Source organism: Lissotriton vulgaris, unplaced genomic scaffold, assembly GCF_964263255.1.
Source record: "Lissotriton vulgaris unplaced genomic scaffold, aLisVul1.2 SCAFFOLD_290, whole genome shotgun sequence".
Lineage (NCBI taxonomy): Eukaryota > Metazoa > Chordata > Amphibia > Caudata > Salamandridae > Lissotriton > Lissotriton vulgaris.
The window spans coordinates 846308-865960 of NW_028242798.1; the positions used below are offsets into that span (position 1 = coordinate 846308).

The window sequence follows — 19653 nt, forward strand, 5'->3', positions numbered from 1 at the left end:
CACCCAACACGGATGGGAGCGCTCGGGAGAGGTGGCCTTTGGCCCCTCAACGGGGAGGCGGTCCTGTCTAAGGAGAGGCCGCCGGAAGGAAAGGAAAGGCGGTCAAGGCCCCTTCCTGTGTAGGAGGGGTTACAGCCCCCTCCTGGGGAATTTCCCGGGGCCAGTGACGTCTGCGACGGCAGATGTGGTAAGTTGTGTGGGGTTTGGGGGGAGGTCTACGCTACCTTCTAGATACTCACACGAGTCCTCGAACGACCTTTAAGTGGCGTTGAGTTTATTGGGGCCCCCGTCAAGTCAAGGGAAATTGGTAGTTGCACTTGGGGTACGCCTCAGTGCTGTCGCCCCTCCCAAGTGGGGGGGGTATTTCTGGTTAGGGATCTTGACACCGGTTACGACCTTGCCGTTGGCCCTTAAACGTTAGGATGTACAATTTCATTATTTCAAGAAAATGTTTTGTAGGTTGTTAGTTCGGCTAGGAGAACCTCTGTATTAGAGAATCTGTTAAGGTTAGCCAAACATCGCAATGTGGTATGAAATTGTACATTAATATGAAACTGTTTAACGTGTAATTTTGTTTTAATAAATACGGCCGGGGAGGGTCACTCCCTCCCTCTTCCAAAAACTTCAAGAACTGTTTCCGGTTTCCCTCCTTTGGGGATTGTGTTGAGAGGGGGTGGCGGGTATCTCAGCCATATTACCTTACAATTCCATGTGATTACATTGACTTATACAAGAAGAGTAATTTTGCATTTAACTCTATTTGTTAGCACAATAAATACCCCCTTATGTTCAAAATGGCTGCAAGTCTGCATTTTGTGCTAAGAAATAGTGCTAAATGCAACAAAACACCAATAGAGAGTGTGATCAGATGCTCATGCATGGTAAAAGTGCTGTTGGCATAGGATTTGTCCCCAATTTACTCTGACATTTAGCGCTATTAATTATGACATATGGCCATAAACTAGGGGCTCAATGGAAACTGCAGACCTCTGACTTTGAGTGGCCTTCCTCGGATGGAAATGTGGGGTTGGAATTGGCTCCTGCATTCCAAGGGACAGGGTCTCGGCCCCACTAAAGATATTGATTGAGCCTCCCAGGGTAGTGTGGCAGAAAGGACAACATTTAGAGAGTGCTTGTGCATTTCAAAGGTGGCCTTTCAAACAAACTGATCTCATCTTCAAAGGCCATTATGGATAGAACTGCTGAGGCTCTCCCCTCAGGAGTTGGAGACGCTTTTGGGATTTGAACCATACTACGCTAGTTCGATGCTGGGACATCAAACAGATAAACGATTGAGGCAGGAGAGACTCCAACTGGATTATCCACAGACTTGTGGTAGCCTGGGGCCTGTTGTGCTTCAGGAAGGGAACTATCACTTGGTGGATTTTTCCTAGATGTTGCTGGGGAAGTTTCCTGAGTCCAAGGGACCTTAGCTTGCAACTGGAAACCTGTGCTAGCTTGCACTCCATGGCGTGTGGTGTCAGAGGGGTGTTGGGGGACGTTTGCCGAGTCCGCAGGATCCGAGTTGGAAGCCTGTACTGTCTCCGACCTGCAGAGTGGAAGGAAGCCAATGCCTGACATGACGGCCTCAGTCTGAGGTCGCCAGCTCCCTCTCCCCGGACCCATGCCACAAGGTACTCTGTTGTCGTTAACATTGTGACTGGACCCGAGGGGTCTCCCTGTGGCTTATGTACACCCACAGCTGACTGCCGGGAGCAACTGCAGCTTGACTCTCTGCTGTGGGGGAAACATTTCTCCAAATTGGAAGCGCGCCAGCTTCTGGTGTCACAGCCTTTTGCCTACGCGTGGCTAGTGATCCCGCACTCCAGAAGATACTGCTGGGGGTTTGAAGGCCAAATCTGGTGGACAAAAACAAATAACTGTCTCCATCTACTTTAGGTGGTCCCGACAATCTAATCCAAGTTTTGTCAGCAGGTGCAATGTTTATCGTTGGCTGGTGTAGTTTAAGTAGCTGAGGGGCTGGGTAACGAGACGTAGTCAAAACCTGTGATTTCTTGACCATTACACCTGTACTGGGTATGCGATATTCGGAATGTCGTGTTTTATGCTAATGTGATAGTGGGAAAGTGGAATACCTCTAAACAGCCTGCATATATGTTGCTGCTGCTAATGGGAGCGTTTGACAATTACATATAACTGTAAAGGCTGTATCTAATGTGTATATCATTTTGATTTCAAAGTGTGTGTGATTAATATAAATACCAGTGTTTTATACATACGGTGTGGAGTCTTTTTGTAGTGTGTTGTGAGGGTGGTGTTCTACCAACACTTTACACTTTGACCCTAAGCATAATCTTGACTACTCTGTTCCGTGCTACCCAAGGGTGAGCATAGGTTATCGAACAAGTGTTTCATACGCATCCTATCTGGGACAGTGGATTGTGCCTGGCTCTGATGCATCCCAGCTCGCCAGAAACCACTGAGTCTAACACATATGTAGTCTGAATGTAAGATTCCTACGAATCCGTGTCATCACAGCTCGAATGCATGACAAATGACATTGCTATTATCTACCAAAATCAGCAATACTTTCTATGAAAAATGTACATTTCTTGCAGTACCGATATATTGATTCTCTGTGTGATAAATTATGCTAAGATTTTCATAGTCTTCAAATTCAGATGCATACAGAGCCTTACTTTTGCAGACTGAGTAGCTGCCAAAAGATTCATTGTACAACACATTAATGAACCAATTATGACAGCAATTTCTAAGAAGTGCCCTATTGAACCATCACCATTTGCCAAATCATTTAGCAGAACATGAGTAAAAAAACTCACCTCTATTGAAAATCTGCAACTGACAGTGGCCTTTTCCACAAATAAAATGCTTCCCTGAAGCAATATAGCAATGACTTGTACTTTACAAAGGCAAATTTCTAGGAGTGCACCCAGAACAGCAGAGACTGGTCGTGTCAAATCTTATAGACAATAGCAGTACATTTAGGCATTCATGCTATAACTACAGGCACTACCAGACAATAAAAAGACATTTATGTCAGCGGTAAACGAAGAAAGAACGAAGAAGGAAATATGCATTTGAAGCTATGAATCTTTATATATAAAGAAAAGGAATGCCTTCTATCATAGAACTCAGGCACTAGCACTTAGAACACCTAGCTTTTTCTGAGGCCTTGGTTAGAAGAGTGATTGTTGTCAATCAAATAAAGTGCAGATTCAGGAATGGTAAAAACGGTATTTGTTGATGTTAATGTTAATATTTCATAAAGCGCTACTGCTACCCAGGAGGGTGTCCTAGCACTAAAATTGAAGTGGCGGATACACTCTACTATGTGCAGGTCTGCAGTTGAAAAACAGTGCCTTCAGGGATTCCTTAAAGCTCAGGTGTTTGGGATGTTGTCTGAAAAGGAGAGGAGATCATTCCAGTGTTCAGCCGCCTGCACCCAGAAAAAGCAGTCTGCCACTTTTCCTCTCCTTTAGAGCAGGATAACTAGAGGGCCATTTAAAGATGAAGAAAATAATCTATTAGCAAATTACTCTTGGGGTGTAGCTTGTAGAGAGCCAGGGACAGCTTTATAGGAGGACAGATGAGTGAGACACAAAGCTTTAAACTAAATTAGTTTTTTTCTATGAGCATTTAGTGTATTTGTATCATATGAGGGGAAATATGCACATGCCTAAACTAGTATGAACTACAGTGTTTTAGATCACCTGCAGCCTAGAGCATAGCTTCTCATGAGAGCGTGGGTGCAGTCCATTGCAGTAGACTTCAAGACCTGAAAAAATAATTTACAACAGAGGACAACATTTTTGGGATCATTAGGTAAAAAAGCACAAGGAAGTGACCATGTTGTCCTTTTCAGTAAGAGTCAGGGAGTTGTCAAAGCAGGTATCAAGATTTGTAATTGTGGAAACTGAGCTTTTAAAAGAGCTCAGATGGGACAGCCACCCAATGACTTAACAATCTTCACTGGAATTGCCCAAAATGAGAGCCTCTGAATTTTCAGTATTCTGTTTTAAAGCATCAATTATCTGCCAACTGACTCCTGCAAAGAGAACGTTTTTAATAAATGTTCCTTGGTCATGGATCGTATAGATGAATGATCAGCAGCATGTTGTCTGTGTAGGTCACGAAGGTATAACAAAATGATCTAATCCAATGAACTAGAGGTGAGGCATTGATATTGATCAAAGTAGGGCTCATGGAAGAACTATGGAGGACACCTTCCTCCGCCTATTTTGACATCTGAGCAGCAGGAAGAGTTTAACTCATGCGACCACGCCCGCCAACCCTTTCGATGCTCATGATGAAACGGTTCCGTCATGAGCATCGGTCGCGCTGTGCTCATGACGGAACCGTTCTTTCATGAGCACACCCATTTACATTAGGGCCCAGCACCGGGAGTAAATCGGCACCGCAAGGATGAGGTTAATAGATCTGGTTCTTTCCTATGCTTAGGCTGAGCATCCCTGTTCTAGATAGAACTTTAACTTAAGGTAAAAGATGGCTTTATTTGATGAGAAGTTATGCTTCATCTCTGAATTATGCATCGGTTGTTTACTGTTTGCTACCACTATATCCTTAGAGGGCCTTTTGCTACTTTAAGGAAATGCCTCTTTTTGTATGGTCAACTTGAGGTTTTTTGACTGATGCTGCTGTTTTTTCGACTTTGAGAGTGCGCTGTGGCCGGCTAACCAGATCTCAGTGCCAGTGCTTTGAGCCCAAACTGAGGATCCTACATTGGCTATATTCAATTGGACCTAAGTAGAAAGTAGGGATACCATTCCTCGTCATGCATGTCCCCAAAAGTGACAGGTCAGTGTGTGTCCTTAAAAGTGACAGATCTGTGATTGTCACCAAATGTGACATGTCTGTGATTGTCACCAAATGTGACAGGTCGGGGTCCCTAAAAGTGACATGGTGTTCCTGTCCTTAAAAGTGACAGCTGGTGAGCAAAAAGTTTGGTGCCATGAGGAATTTGTGGTCTCCCTAACTGGAGCTGGGCTGTGGGGGATGTAGCTTAGGGGGTGTGCCAGAGCACGAGACAATGTTAAATGTTATGCTAGCCTAGCAGGGCATTTAGGTTAAGGTAAATGTGTGCGCAAAAAGTGGCGTCGTGTAAGAGGGGGATGTCTGGGCATGTTTAAATGGCTTCGTGTAAGAGGGGGGATGTCCAGGCATGTTTAAATGTTTGCAGAGTAAAGCTGAGAAGAGGAAAGAAAAACTATTCAACTAGGCCCCACTTTCCCAGGAGAAGGAGTCACGAGTCCCAAGCACTGCTAATTACACATCCCTCCCCTCAGCAAACAATAGGTTTAAAAGCTGTCATAATCCTAAGAGTCTATCTAACAAACAAAGCCCCAAGTAGAAAAACATGGGCATCCGCCATGTCCCTAAACTACGAAAGGAGCTTATCTTCCCCAGAGATTCAGTCACGAGCACAACTGGTTACACCGCTATCCCCACTGTAGACCGTAAGTTTAATTAACAGCTGTTAAAGGGGGGCTAACAGAAGATGTACATTGGTCAGCAAATGTTCCCTCCCAAGACCACCACTACAAGGTTCTAAACCCCCCCCCCTCCATAAAGGATGTTGACGTAATTAGCAGGGCAGGCAGTGTATAAAAGCCTACTCTGGGTGGATCAGCAGAAATAGCCATTTTTTAAAAACCCTGGTGGAACGACATACGTGGATTGTTTTGCTGCACAGGCCCATCTCAGGAGTTTAAAAGGGAATAATGGAGCAGAATAACTTATCACAGATTGATGCAGCGTGCTACACATTTATGGATGTAAGTAAAACAGGGGGCTGGTGCAATGTTGCATGTTTAAGGTTGTATTTAAAAGAATTGGTAGCAGCCCTTTTAAGGTGAAGGAGGTTGTATTTTACAAAGGGTACCTAGCGCAATGTAGGACTGGGTTCATAATGTTTTAAATAATGTATAATGGGAGTTGGGGGCTGCTGTCTAAGGTGTATAATGCAGGATGTGCTGAGGTATAAAGGAGAGTTGTCATTTTAAGTTTTTTAAATGCGCTAAGGGCATGGGAACTGTATGGTAATGTGATTAAAGGTGGCTGTTTTAAGGTTTGTACATGACTGTTGTGTTACGCTTTTAAGGGTAATTTTATGCGAGGCCGGGGTGTATCTATGATATCTATGGATGCTGCTTTTGTGGTGTGGGGACCTGTTAAAGGTATTTTAACAAAACTGTTGGGCTGTATTTAAGGAGAGTAATGCTTAGGGTATTAGAGGTGCAACAATCCTGTAACGTAAGGGTTTTACACTGTCTACAGACCTATAACAAGGCTATGTTGGGGCTATGGGTGTCAGAGCATCCTAAATAATATACATTGTATACAGGTCAAACTAGATAAATAAATAATGCAACTCAGTACTCACCAACATGTGTAGAGGCCCGGCATAGGCAGGGGTCAGCAGCTGGTTCACAAGATGAATGCTGGTCGGGCAGGGCCTCAGTAGTATACAAGGAGGGTTTTCAAGGAGGGCCTGGGGCGCTGGGAGTGTCCACGGTGCTCCATGTTAAGGCAGGGTCATCAGCGTTGTCAGGGTGAGGGTGTTACAGACACCAATTGCATTTAAGGCCGTTTAATTAAGGGCTCTCTGGGGGTGTTCAGCGTGAACCTCTGAGTGGGGCAGCCATGGTATCCAGGAGCCCTCGGAGGCCTCGTGGGGTGTGTGGCATTATCTGTGGGGGGTCACAGTGTCCAACATATTTTAAATAAGCCTCCGGTGCACTCTGCGGTCCTTGCGATGCTCCGATGTGTGGTAAGGTGGTTGCAGGGTCCTCTGTATGGGGTGCGCATGCCCCAAGCATCCTTACACAAATAAAGGCCGCATTTGTGTGGGGCTCCATGCCCCGTTATTCATACATTAAAGGTCCCAGAACCCTCTGGCCATGTGCGGGGCTCTGGGACTTGTGCTGAGGCATGGCCGGTGGGGCTCGAGGCCCTTTTGTAATAAAAAATAAAGGCCCCCAGAGCCCACGGCCCTGCATGCTACTCTGGGGGCTTGTAAGGCTGTGCTGGGCTCGAGGCTCCAATTTTTGTAAAGGAATCCCCGGAGCCCGCTGAGCTCCCTGTGGAGCTCCGGGGTTTGTGCCGTCTTGGTGGTGGGCTCGCGGCCCCCGCTTTTATAAAAAAATAAAAAGTGCCCCAGAGTCCGCGTGTACCGTGAGCAGCTCTGGTGGCTCCTGCGGCAGGCTCCGGTGCACGGTAGCTGGAAGGCTCTGGGCAGCATATGGGCACTGGCTCGAGGAGCCGTTTAAAAAAAAATAAAAAATGTAGCCCCGGAGCACTCGGCATTGGAGTGGAGCTCTGGGGGGCTGGTGCAGGATCCGGGGCATTGCGGGATGGCTTTGGGCGGTCCGGGAGACTAGGGGCTCCTTTTTTAAATTGAAGCCCCACAGAGCCCGCTTCCCGATGGCGGTGCTCTGGGGGGCTGGGGGCAGACAAGGGCATTTCCACGGATCCCACGTGGAACCCGATGGCGGCGGCTGCAGGGGATCATGGAGCTCTGTCCTCGCGCCTGCTGTGGTAGGCCTCAGCCCCTTCTGTGATGTCACCGGGGACACCCCTGACATCACGGAAGCGGTAGGGCGTGTCCTGGAAAAAGCGGCGAGGAAGCTCGCGGCCGGGTTTCCTACATGATGGCTGTGCCCCAAAGGGGGGCATTCAATAAATTAAAAATATATATATAGGTGTTTGCAGCAGCAGCAGGGTCCGCTTTCAAGTTTTCTTGCGTTGGGGTCATTTTATTTAGCTCATACACTATCTGAAGGGCGGCCCATTAATGCAGTATTACCCTTTCAACGGCGTTTGGTACTCTTTTGTAACATGCAAACGTCACTTTTCCCGTGTAACACACCGTTTGCTATCTCTTACATTTTGTTTGCTTTAGATACTTGCAAAAGTGCCACCAATGCCGACGCAATGTTTGTTCTTGTGCTTGAGTGTCTACCGTTTATTGCAGTATTATACCTCTACTTCTTCTTTGTTCGCTTTTGTAACTTGCACACATGTCACTTTTTTTTCCTCCGGTACTGTACCTTTGCTACCTATGGCATTTTGTTTGCTCCCAATTGTCACTATTGCAGCATGTAACTGAACGCATGCTTCTGTAATTTGTTTCCATGTAATTTGCGCCGCATGCAACAGTACTGCTCCTATGATGAAGCGCTCTGCCCCCCTTAGGGTAAAGCCTGTGCTATATAAAAACGCATACATAAATGCCTAAATAAATAAATTAAGTGATTTGCCCAGAAGCATAGGCTATGGCGCCGGGTTTTTTTCTCATGTTTTTGCTCAACCCAGACAGCCCCGTTTTAAAATGCGTGCTTTTTCTCTACCCAGACAGCCCTTTCAAAATACAACCCTGAGAGTGTATATAATGTACACAGTGCTGCATATAATGTATTTATGGGGTAGATTGTGACTGCTTTTTTCCCTAGGAGATATCCTGGTGTTACTGGCGTTTATAAGTAAAAATTCTAACATGGCGCTATGTTTATTAAAAGGTTGTAAAGAACAACTTGAGGTTTATATACTATGGATATGTGCAAAATGTTAGGGGTGTACCTATGTTGGACTTGTGTGTAGGGATGAGATGATCTTATTAAAAATTAAATGTCCAGACAAGTCTATTTTCAATTTTGAATTTATCAGTGGCATTTTCTAAGGTGTATGTAACAAACTGTAAGGCCTTGTTTATGATGTGTAGTTTTAAACCTCTATTTTTTTTTTTTTTTTAATCAAACCCTAAACAGGCTATCCCTGTAATAGACATCACCGACGCCGAAATGCTAACCATACAAGCAGGTATATGTATTTAGAGTTGCATAGTTCTGTGTAGTTTTTATACACCATTGTCTCAGAAGTTCTGCTTTTTTCTAATGGTCTTCTCATGTGTGTATGCTTTTATAGATTATGATGCCGCTCTACAACTAGATTCTGATGATCTAGAGCTATACCTGGGGGCTCAAGAAGTGTCGCAACGTATTCAGGATAATGTGGTTCTTTCAGGTAAATTTAAAAAGAAAGGCCAGGGTTCTTTAAACTGTCTAAGACTTAGACTGTGTTAGCCCAAAAACCCCAGGGTGTACTGTAGGAGGGCTCCTCAGAAGGGACTGCTAAGGACTTGTTTATACCACAAATGTGATTATTTTTTCTTTGCAGGTTCCTCAGAGGCAACCACGACCGACGCCGCTTTGCAAGAGGCGGCACCGCCGTCAAAAGAAAGACCGTTAAAGAGGAAAGCCTCAACATCTGGAAAGGAACCGATGACGAAGAAAGGATCTGGGAAAAGACCTCTAAAAGGTGTGTTTTTACAAAAGGGGCGAAAAAAACGCGCTCTCTGTGTTTTATTCTAGCAGGTAGAAGGGGGCAGCCGTCGTGTTGTAGGGATTGTATAAAGGGGCCCTGTAGAAATTATTGTGGTGGGTGTCTATGGGTAGTGTAAACACCTTTATACAGGTTCTTTATTTTTTCTAATGTATATATTTTTTTATCTTACATTCTAGGAGCTGTTCAAAAGAACACCGCTGAAAATACGGGGGAGGTCAAGAGGTCTGCGAAACCGTTAAGGGACATAACAGCGACCATTCAGAATGCAGAGCCTGCAGCAAAAGCTGTGAGTAGACGTGGGCGCCAGGACAAGCTCTGCACATACTACACGCACATACAGCAGAGAACCGGCACCGCTGCGAAATGTCAGATCAAGCCCTCTTCCATCATGTTGAACAATCCTACAGGAATGTCTATTCTACACAGGGAGGGGGACACCGGCAAAGACGTTCTTCCAACCCCAGACAAAGTTAGGTCTGTTCAGTGTAAAAGCGGTGCGGCGTCTCTGAACCCTCTTAAAGCCTCAACGGCATTCGCTGAAGATATGGTACATCCCCAAACTCCTAAAGCGAGACGCCTCTCAAGATCCGGGCTCAAGAAGAACTGTGGGGTGCAGACAGATCCCTTAATCAAGCCCCTTACGGCGCCATCTCCTACGCATACCTTGAAGGCACCTATAGTTTTAAATAAACTAGCGGCTTCTGTAGAGGGGTTCCCCCAAGACCAAACCCTAAATCCTGCTATACCCAGGCCTGCTGTGCTTAGAAGCTCAGAGGCTGATAATGCGCCGCCCCCAGAAACCCCTTACAACGGTAGCAGGGGTGGTCTCAAAGCATTGATAGGTATGGTTGCCAAACTTGATAGGCCCTCAGAAGCAGCGCACAAGGACCCTTCCAGCACGCACAATGGGTATTTGTATACGGATGTTAGACATTCACCCGACCACAACCACGACAATTCCTTAGCCGATAGGGACCACAATTGCTTTGACGGACATTTACACTCCCCAACCCTTATGTCACCTATACCCCCGCAGGGAGCATACGACCCAACCAGCCCCGCACCCAGTGTAAGCCACCCATCACCATCAGCAATATGTAGCGATAATAGTATCTGTTGGGACGACTGGTCAAATCAGGGTTTAGAAGCTGTATCTAGTGAGGACCCTTCCATGGCAGCCCCGGGGTGTTCGCACTGGGACCCTCTTTCTATGAACCCTCCGGTGCCTCAATTACAGAATGGTGTTGCTGCGGATGGAGCGAGTGGTGGGCCAGGGGTGTTGCCGACTGGTGTACAACCGGGCACGGTATTCATCCCTAATCCGCCGCAATACGATTCTGTAAACCCAAAAGAGGTACTAGGGGCCCTTGTGAAAGACATACAATTGGCGGTCAGAAAGTTAAAACGACAAGTGAACACAGCCACCTTAAAACTAGGGGTATGCGGTAGCGTTGACAGATCGGGGCTGGAGGCGCAGCGAAAGATACTACAAATGGTTGAGCAGTGTAAAAGGGTGATCATACAAACATGCCAAACAACAGTGTCCGACATTTGGAGTATCCCCTCTTGACTATGCCGACGTAGGCCCTTAAAGACCCAACACGTCCTGAGTGTTAATAAAAGTAAGCGTAAATCTAAATACAGCAGCAGGGTCCACACAGTTCTGACAAAGTCCCTGCGCTTCTTACGCTTCCTCAACCGTAAAAAGGACATGGAACCCCACAAGCAGGATCATACATTTTCACAAGCAGCGCCTGAATCACATGCACCGGTACAATGCCCCAGTCATTACATAAGTTCAGGTGAGGACAGACCTTGGGCGGTGCAATTGGAGGGATCTCAGGGTGGAGCACCAACACGCCAATACCATGAACACACAGAAGGTCTGGGGGCGGGGGCTGTAGCTGAGGCCTCTATGAGCACATCATCCACCTACACAAACCATACAGTTCAGGTAGGAGGGGGTCGGATACCTAGAAAAGTATGGGCCCGCAGAAAACATAAGTGGGCTAATAGCGCTAAGCAACGCCAGCTTTTAATAACTAAATTAAAGAAAGCCAAAATATGCGCTACACGGCGTCTTAAAAGGACCCCAGAGCCCTGCCTAAACCAGAATCCCCAAAATGATGCATCAGTAAGCTCCCCCTCCAGTCAGATTCCTCTAGATGAGGATTCAGAGACAGTGTTTTTAGAGAGCGTCAGAACCTACAGTCGTACTGTCGAGAGATTTAACGCTACTGAGCACTACGAGGAGTTTAGGTTTATTAACCTACACCTGATAAGGTCCCCCGTGCAAGGGCATTTAGTCATACAGCAGGCTGTGCAATCACTCATAGATAGGTTGATACGTGATGTGGGTCCTAATGATTTTTTCCAGCTACGCTTCCAGGGGCAGGGCCTTGACAGTCCGCTCTTCACCAAACGACGGGCCCTTGATGTGTTTGATGCTGTGGAATTTTTAGAAAACCTGTCAAAGCTTTTACAGAGCAAGGCTGAACTAGTCGCCTATGGCACTTTCAGAGTCATAGCCCTCATTGTCCGGGGTCGTGAGGGGGGTGTTTCCAGGCCTTTAAAGAGCGTCCTGTACAGTAAGATCATTGGTAAGAAACAACGTTGGCTGCTCAACTTTAACAATGGAGCAGCCAACACCTGTCTGGCTGCTCCATTGTTAAAGTTGAGCAGCCAACGTTGTTTCTTACCAATGATCTTACTGTACAGGACGCTCTTTAAAGGCCTGGAAACACCCCCCTCACGACCCCGGACAATGAGGGCTATGACTCTGAAAGTGCCATAGGCGACTAGTTCAGCCTTGCTCTGTAAAAGCTTTGACAGGTTTTCTAAAAATTCCACAGCATCAAACACATCAAGGGCCCGTCGTTTGGTGAAGAGCGGACTGTCAAGGCCCTGCCCCTGGAAGCGTAGCTGGAAAAAATCATTAGGACCCACATCACGTATCAACCTATCTATGAGTGATTGCACAGCCTGCTGTATGACTAAATGCCCTTGCACGGGGGACCTTATCAGGTGTAGGTTAATAAACCTAAACTCCTCGTAGTGCTCAGTAGCGTTAAATCTCTCGACAGTACGACTGTAGGTTCTGACGCTCTCTAAAAACACTGTCTCTGAATCCTCATCTAGAGGAATCTGACTAGAGGGGGAGCTTACTGATGCATCATTTTGGGGATTCTGGTTTAGGCAGGGCTCTGGGGTCCTTTTAAGACGCCGTGTAGCGCATATTTTGGCTTTCTTTAATTTAGTTATTAAAAGCTGGCGTTGCTTAGCGCTATTAGCCCACTTATGTTTTCTGCGGGCCCATACTTTTCTAGGTATCCGACCCCCTCCTACCTGAACTGTATGGTTTGTGTAGGTGGATGATGTGCTCATAGAGGCCTCAGCTACAGCCCCCGCCCCCAGACCTTCTGTGTGTTCATGGTATTGGCGTGTTGGTGCTCCACCCTGAGATCCCTCCAATTGCACCGCCCAAGGTCTGTCCTCACCTGAACTTATGTAATGACTGGGGCATTGTACCGGTGCATGTGATTCAGGCGCTGCTTGTGAAAATGTATGATCCTGCTTGTGGGGTTCCATGTCCTTTTTACGGTTGAGGAAGCGTAAGAAGCGCAGGGACTTTGTCAGAACTGTGTGGACCCTGCTGCTGTATTTAGATTTACGCTTACTTTTATTAACACTCAGGACGTGTTGGGTCTTTAAGGGCCTACGTCGGCATAGTCAAGAGGGGATACTCCAAATGTCGGACACTGTTGTTTGGCATGTTTGTATGATCACCCTTTTACACTGCTCAACCATTTGTAGTATCTTTCGCTGCGCCTCCAGCCCCGATCTGTCAACGCTACCGCATACCCCTAGTTTTAAGGTGGCTGTGTTCACTTGTCGTTTTAACTTTCTGACCGCCAATTGTATGTCTTTCACAAGGGCCCCTAGTACCTCTTTTGGGTTTACAGAATCGTATTGCGGCGGATTAGGGATGAATACCGTGCCCGGTTGTACACCAGTCGGCAACACCCCTGGCCCACCACTCGCTCCATCCGCAGCAACACCATTCTGTAATTGAGGCACCGGAGGGTTCATAGAAAGAGCGTCCCAGTGCGAACACCCCGGGGCTGCCATGGAAGGGTCCTCACTAGATACAGCTTCTAAACCCTGATTTGACCAGTCGTCCCAACAGATACTATTATCGCTACATATTGCTGATGGTGATGGGTGGCTTACACTGGGTGCGGGGCTGGTTGGGTCGTATGCTCCCTGCGGGGGTATAGGTGACATAAGGGTTGGGGAGTGTAAATGTCCGTCAAAGCAATTGTGGTCCCTATCGGCTAAGGAATTGTCGTGGTTGTGGTCGGGTGAATGTCTAACATCCGTATACAAATACCCATTGTGCGTGCTGGAAGGGTCCTTGTGCGCTGCTTCTGAGGGCCTATCAAGTTTGGCAACCATACCTATCAATGCTTTGAGACCACCCCTGCTACCGTTGTAAGGGGTTTCTGGGGGCGGCGCATTATCAGCCTCTGAGCTTCTAAGCACAGCAGGCCTGGGTATAGCAGGATTTAGGGTTTGGTCTTGGGGGAACCCCTCTACAGAAGCCGCTAGTTTATTTAAAACTATAGGTGCCTTCAAGGTATGCGTAGGAGACGGCGCCGTAAGGGGCTTGATTAAGGGATCTGTCTGCACCCCACAGTTCTTCTTGAGCCCGGATCTTGAGAGGCGTCTCGCTTTAGGAGTTTGGGGATGTACCATATCTTCAGCGAATGCCGTTGAGGCTTTAAGAGGGTTCAGAGACGCCGCACCGCTTTTACACTGAACAGACCTAACTTTGTCTGGGGTTGGAAGAACGTCTTTGCCGGTGTCCCCCTCCCTGTGTAGAATGGACATTCCTGTAGGATTGTTCAACATGATGGAAGAGGGCTTGATCTGACATTTCGCAGCGGTGCCGGTTCTCTGCTGTATGTGCGTGTAGTATGTGCAGAGCTTGTCCTGGCGCCCACGTCTACTCACAGCTTTTGCTGCAGGCTCTGCATTCTGAATGGTCGCTGTTATGTCCCTTAACGGTTTCGCAGACCTCTTGACCTCCCCCGTATTTTCAGCGGTGTTCTTTTGAACAGCTCCTAGAATGTAAGATAAAAAAATATATACATTAGAAAAAATAAAGAACCTGTATAAAGGTGTTTACACTACCCATAGACACCCACCACAATAATTTCTACAGGGCCCCTTTATACAATCCCTACAACACGACGGCTGCCCCCTTCTACCTGCTAGAATAAAACACAGAGAGCGCGTTTTTTTCGCCCCTTTTGTAAAAACACACCTTTTAGAGGTCTTTTCCCAGATCCTTTCTTCGTCATCGGTTCCTTTCCAGATGTTGAGGCTTTCCTCTTTAACGGTCTTTCTTTTGACGGCGGTGCCGCCTCTTGCAAAGCGGCGTCGGTCGTGGTTGCCTCTGAGGAACCTGCAAAGAAAAAATAATCACATTTGTGGTATAAACAAGTCCTTAGCAGTCCCTTCTGAGGAGCCCTCCTACAGTACACCCTGGGGTTTTTGGGCTAACACAGTCTAAGTCTTAGACAGTTTAAAGAACCCTGGCCTTTCTTTTTAAATTTACCTGAAAGAACCACATTATCCTGAATACGTTGCGACACTTCTTGAGCCCCCAGGTATAGCTCTAGATCATCAGAATCTAGTTGTAGAGCGGCATCATAATCTATAAAAGCATACACACATGAGAAGACCATTAGAAAAAAGCAGAACTTCTGAGACAATGGTGTATAAAAACTACACAGAACTATGCAACTCTAAATACATATACCTGCTTGTATGGTTAGCATTTCGGCGTCGGTGATGTCTATTACAGGGATAGCCTGTTTAGGGTTTGATTAAAAAAAAAAAAAAAATAGAGGTTTAAAACTACACATCATAAACAAGGCCTTACAGTTTGTTACATACACCTTAGAAAATGCCACTGATAAATTCAAAATTGAAAATAGACTTGTCTGGACATTTAATTTTTAATAAGATCATCTCATCCCTACACACAAGTCCAACATAGGTACACCCCTAACATTTTGCACATATCCATAGTATATAAACCTCAAGTTGTTCTTTACAACCCTTTAATAAACATAGCGCCATGTTAGAATTTTTACTTATAAACGCCAGTAACACCAGGATATCTCCTAGGGAAAAAAGCAGTCACAATCTACCCCATAAATACATTATATGCAGCACTGTGTACATTATATACACTCTCAGGGTTGCATTTTGAAAGGGCTGTCTGGGTAGAGAAAAAGCACGCATTTTAAAACGGGGCTGTCTGGGTTGAGCAAAAACATGAGAAAAAAACCCGGCGCCATAGCCTATGCTTCTGGGCAAATCACTTAATTTATTTATTTAGGCATTTATGTATGCGTTTTTATATAGCACAGGCTTTACCCTAAGGGGGGCAGAGCGCTTCATCATAGGAGCAGTACTGTTGCATGCGGCGCAAATTACATGGAAACAAATTACAGAAGCATGCGTTCAGTTACATGCTGCAATAGTGACAATTGGGAGCAAACAAAATGCCATAGGTAGCAAAGGTACAGTACCGGAGGAAAAAAAAGTGACATGTGTGCAAGTTACAAAAGCGAACAAAGAAGAAGTAGAGGTATAATACTGCAATAAACGGTAGACACTCAAGCACAAGAACAAACATTGCGTCGGCATTGGTGGCACTTTTGCAAGTATCTAAAGCAAACAAAATGTAAGAGATAGCAAACGGTGTGTTACACGGGAAAAGTGACGTTTGCATGTTACAAAAGAGTACCAAACGCCGTTGAAAGGGTAATACTGCATTAATGGGCCGCCCTTCAGATAGTGTATGAGCTAAATAAAATGACCCCAACGCAAGAAAACTTGAAAGCGGACCCTGCTGCTGCTGCAAACACCTATATATATATTTTTAATTTATTGAATGCCCCCCTTTGGGGCACAGCCATCATGTAGGAAACCCGGCCGCGAGCTTCCTCGCCGCTTTTTCCAGGACACGCCCTACCGCTTCCGTGATGTCAGGGGTGTCCCCGGTGACATCACAGAAGGGGCTGAGGCCTACCACAGCAGGCGCGAGGACAGAGCTCCATGATCCCCTGCAGCCGCCGCCATCGGGTTCCACGTGGGATCCGTGGAAATGCCCTTGTCTGCCCCCAGCCCCCCAGAGCACCGCCATCGGGAAGCGGGCTCTGTGGGGCTTCAATTTAAAAAAGGAGCCCCTAGTCTCCCGGACCGCCCAAAGCCATCCCGCAATGCCCCGGATCCTGCACCAGCCCCCCAGAGCTCCACTCCAATGCCGAGTGCTCCGGGGCTACATTTTTTATTTTTTTTTAAACGGCTCCTCGAGCCAGTGCCCATATGCTGCCCAGAGCCTTCCAGCTACCGTGCACCGGAGCCTGCCGCAGGAGCCACCAGAGCTGCTCACGGTACACGCGGACTCTGGGGCACTTTTTATTTTTTTATAAAAGCGGGGGCCGCGAGCCCACCACCAAGACGGCACAAACCCCGGAGCTCCACAGGGAGCTCAGCGGGCTCCGGGGATTCCTTTACAAAAATTGGAGCCTCGAGCCCAGCACAGCCTTACAAGCCCCCAGAGTAGCATGCAGGGCCGTGGGCTCTGGGGGCCTTTATTTTTTATTACAAAAGGGCCTCGAGCCCCACCGGCCATGCCTCAGCACAAGTCCCAGAGCCCCGCACATGGCCAGAGGGTTCTGGGACCTTTAATGTATGAATAACGGGGCATGGAGCCCCACACAAATGCGGCCTTTATTTGTGTAAGGATGCTTGGGGCATGCGCACCCCATACAGAGGACCCTGCAACCACCTTACCACACATCGGAGCATCGCAAGGACCGCAGAGTGCACCGGAGGCTTATTTAAAATATGTTGGACACTGTGACCCCCCACAGATAATGCCACACACCCCACGAGGCCTCCGAGGGCTCCTGGATACCATGGCTGCCCCACTCAGAGGTTCACGCTGAACACCCCCAGAGAGCCCTTAATTAAACGGCCTTAAATGCAATTGGTGTCTGTAACACCCTCACCCTGACAACGCTGATGACCCTGCCTTAACATGGAGCACCGTGGACACTCCCAGCGCCCCAGGCCCTCCTTGAAAACCCTCCTTGTATACTACTGAGGCCCTGCCCGACCAGCATTCATCTTGTGAACCAGCTGCTGACCCCTGCCTATGCCGGGCCTCTACACATGTTGGTGAGTACTGAGTTGCATTATTTATTTATCTAGTTTGACCTGTATACAATGTATATTATTTAGGATGCTCTGACACCCATAGCCCCAACATAGCCTTGTTATAGGTCTGTAGACAGTGTAAAACCCTTACGTTACAGGATTGTTGCACCTCTAATACCCTAAGCATTACTCTCCTTAAATACAGCCCAACAGTTTTGTTAAAATACCTTTAACAGGTCCCCACACCACAAAAGCAGCATCCATAGATATCATAGATACACCCCGGCCTCGCATAAAATTACCCTTAAAAGCGTAACACAACAGTCATGTACAAACCTTAAAACAGCCACCTTTAATCACATTACCATACAGTTCCCATGCCCTTAGCGCATTTAAAAAACTTAAAATGACAACTCTCCTTTATACCTCAGCACATCCTGCATTATACACCTTAGACAGCAGCCCCCAACTCCCATTATACATTATTTAAAACATTATGAACCCAGTCCTACATTGCGCTAGGTACCCTTTGTAAAATACAACCTCCTTCACCTTAAAAGGGCTGCTACCAATTCTTTTAAATACAACCTTAAACATGCAACATTGCACCAGCCCCCTGTTTTACTTACATCCATAAATGTGTAGCACGCTGCATCAATCTGTGATAAGTTATTCTGCTCCATTATTCCCTTTTAAACTCCTGAGATGGGCCTGTGCAGCAAAACAATCCAAGTATGTCGTTCCACCAGGGTTTTTAAAAAATGGCTATTTCTGCTGATCCACCCAGAGTAGGCTTTTATACACTGCCTGCCCTGCTAATTACGTCAACATCCTTTATGGAGGGGGGGGGGTTTAGAACCTTGTAGTGGTGGTCTTGGGAGGGAACATTTGCTGACCAATGTACATCTTCTGTTAGCCCCCCTTTAACAGCTGTTAATTAAACTTACGGTCTACAGTGGGGATAGCGGTGTAACCAGTTGTGCTCGTGACTGAATCTCTGGGGAAGATAAGCTCCTTTCGTAGTTTAGGGACATGGCGGATGCCCATGTTTTTCTACTTGGGGCTTTGTTTGTTAGATAGACTCTTAGGATTATGACAGCTTTTAAACCTATTGTTTGCTGAGGGGAGGGATGTGTAATTAGCAGTGCTTGGGACTCGTGACTCCTTCTCCTGGGAAAGTGGGGCCTAGTTGAATAGTTTTTCTTTCCTCTTCTCAGCTTTACTCTGCAAACATTTAAACATGCCTGGACATCCCCCCTCTTACACGAAGCCATTTAAACATGCCCAGACATCCCCCTCTTACACGACGCCACTTTTTGCGCACACATTTACCTTAACCTAAATGCCCTGCTAGGCTAGCATAACATTTAACATTGTCTCGTGCTCTGGCACACCCCCTAAGCTACATCCCCCACAGCCCAGCTCCAGTTAGGGAGACCACAAATTCCTCATGGCACCAAACTTTTTGCTCACCAGCTGTCACTTTTAAGGACAGGAACACCATGTCACTTTTAGGGACCCCGACCTGTCACATTTGGTGACAATCACAGACATGTCACATTTGGTGACAATCACAGATCTGTCACTTTTAAGGACACACACTGACCTGTCACTTTTGGGGACATGCATGACGAGGAATGGTATCCCTACTTTCTACTGACCTACCTGTAAGTCCTCGCATATGGTACCCATGGTGCATGTAAGTTTGAAAGTCACCCCAGGGATTGCAGCACTGGTTGAGCAACCTGAGTATGACAAAAGAAAAACGTGTCTCCAAGTCTGCCATTGAATACTGGCAGGGCAGTTTTGAACTGCTAGCCAAACTTTGCAATTTAAAGCCATGGCAAAGTTGACTGTCCCCCTGAAACAAGTGTGAGTCACCCCTATGACAGGCCTACCGAATCCTAAGGTAGGGCGCAGCATATTTCATGAGCATAAAATGTATTTTAGGAGTTCTGACAGTAAAAACTTGAAACTCATGTTTTTACTGTGGAAAGTCTTGGTTTCCCCATTGGGGAACGTTGGCGATTGCACGGTTACACACTTACCCATCAGCTGTGCTAACGTCTGACT

General features: G+C 46.7%; 2 protein-coding genes across 2 annotated transcripts; one reads left to right on the top strand and one right to left on the bottom strand.

Moving 5' to 3' along the window:
* The first annotated feature begins 8771 nt into the window (after positions 1 to 8771).
* LOC147668835 (uncharacterized) lies at positions 8772 to 11119 on the top strand. The gene is made up of 4 exons (XM_086948415.1): positions 8772 to 8817; positions 8923 to 9021; positions 9175 to 9315; positions 9519 to 11119. Exons 1-4 carry the CDS (start codon positions 8799 to 8801, stop codon positions 10910 to 10912), a joined length of 1653 nt encoding a protein of 550 aa, XP_086804541.1. The 5' UTR covers positions 8772 to 8798; the 3' UTR covers positions 10913 to 11119.
* Positions 11120 to 12864: 1745 nt separating this feature from the next.
* Positions 12865 to 19422, bottom strand: LOC147668836 (uncharacterized). The gene is made up of 5 exons (XM_086948416.1): positions 19396 to 19422; positions 15167 to 15218; positions 14963 to 15061; positions 14669 to 14809; positions 12865 to 14465 (listed from the first exon to the last, which is right to left on the bottom strand). Exons 1-5 carry the CDS (start codon positions 19420 to 19422, stop codon positions 13072 to 13074), a joined length of 1713 nt encoding a protein of 570 aa, XP_086804542.1. The 3' UTR covers positions 12865 to 13071.
* Between the last annotated feature and the right edge of the window lie 231 nt (positions 19423 to 19653).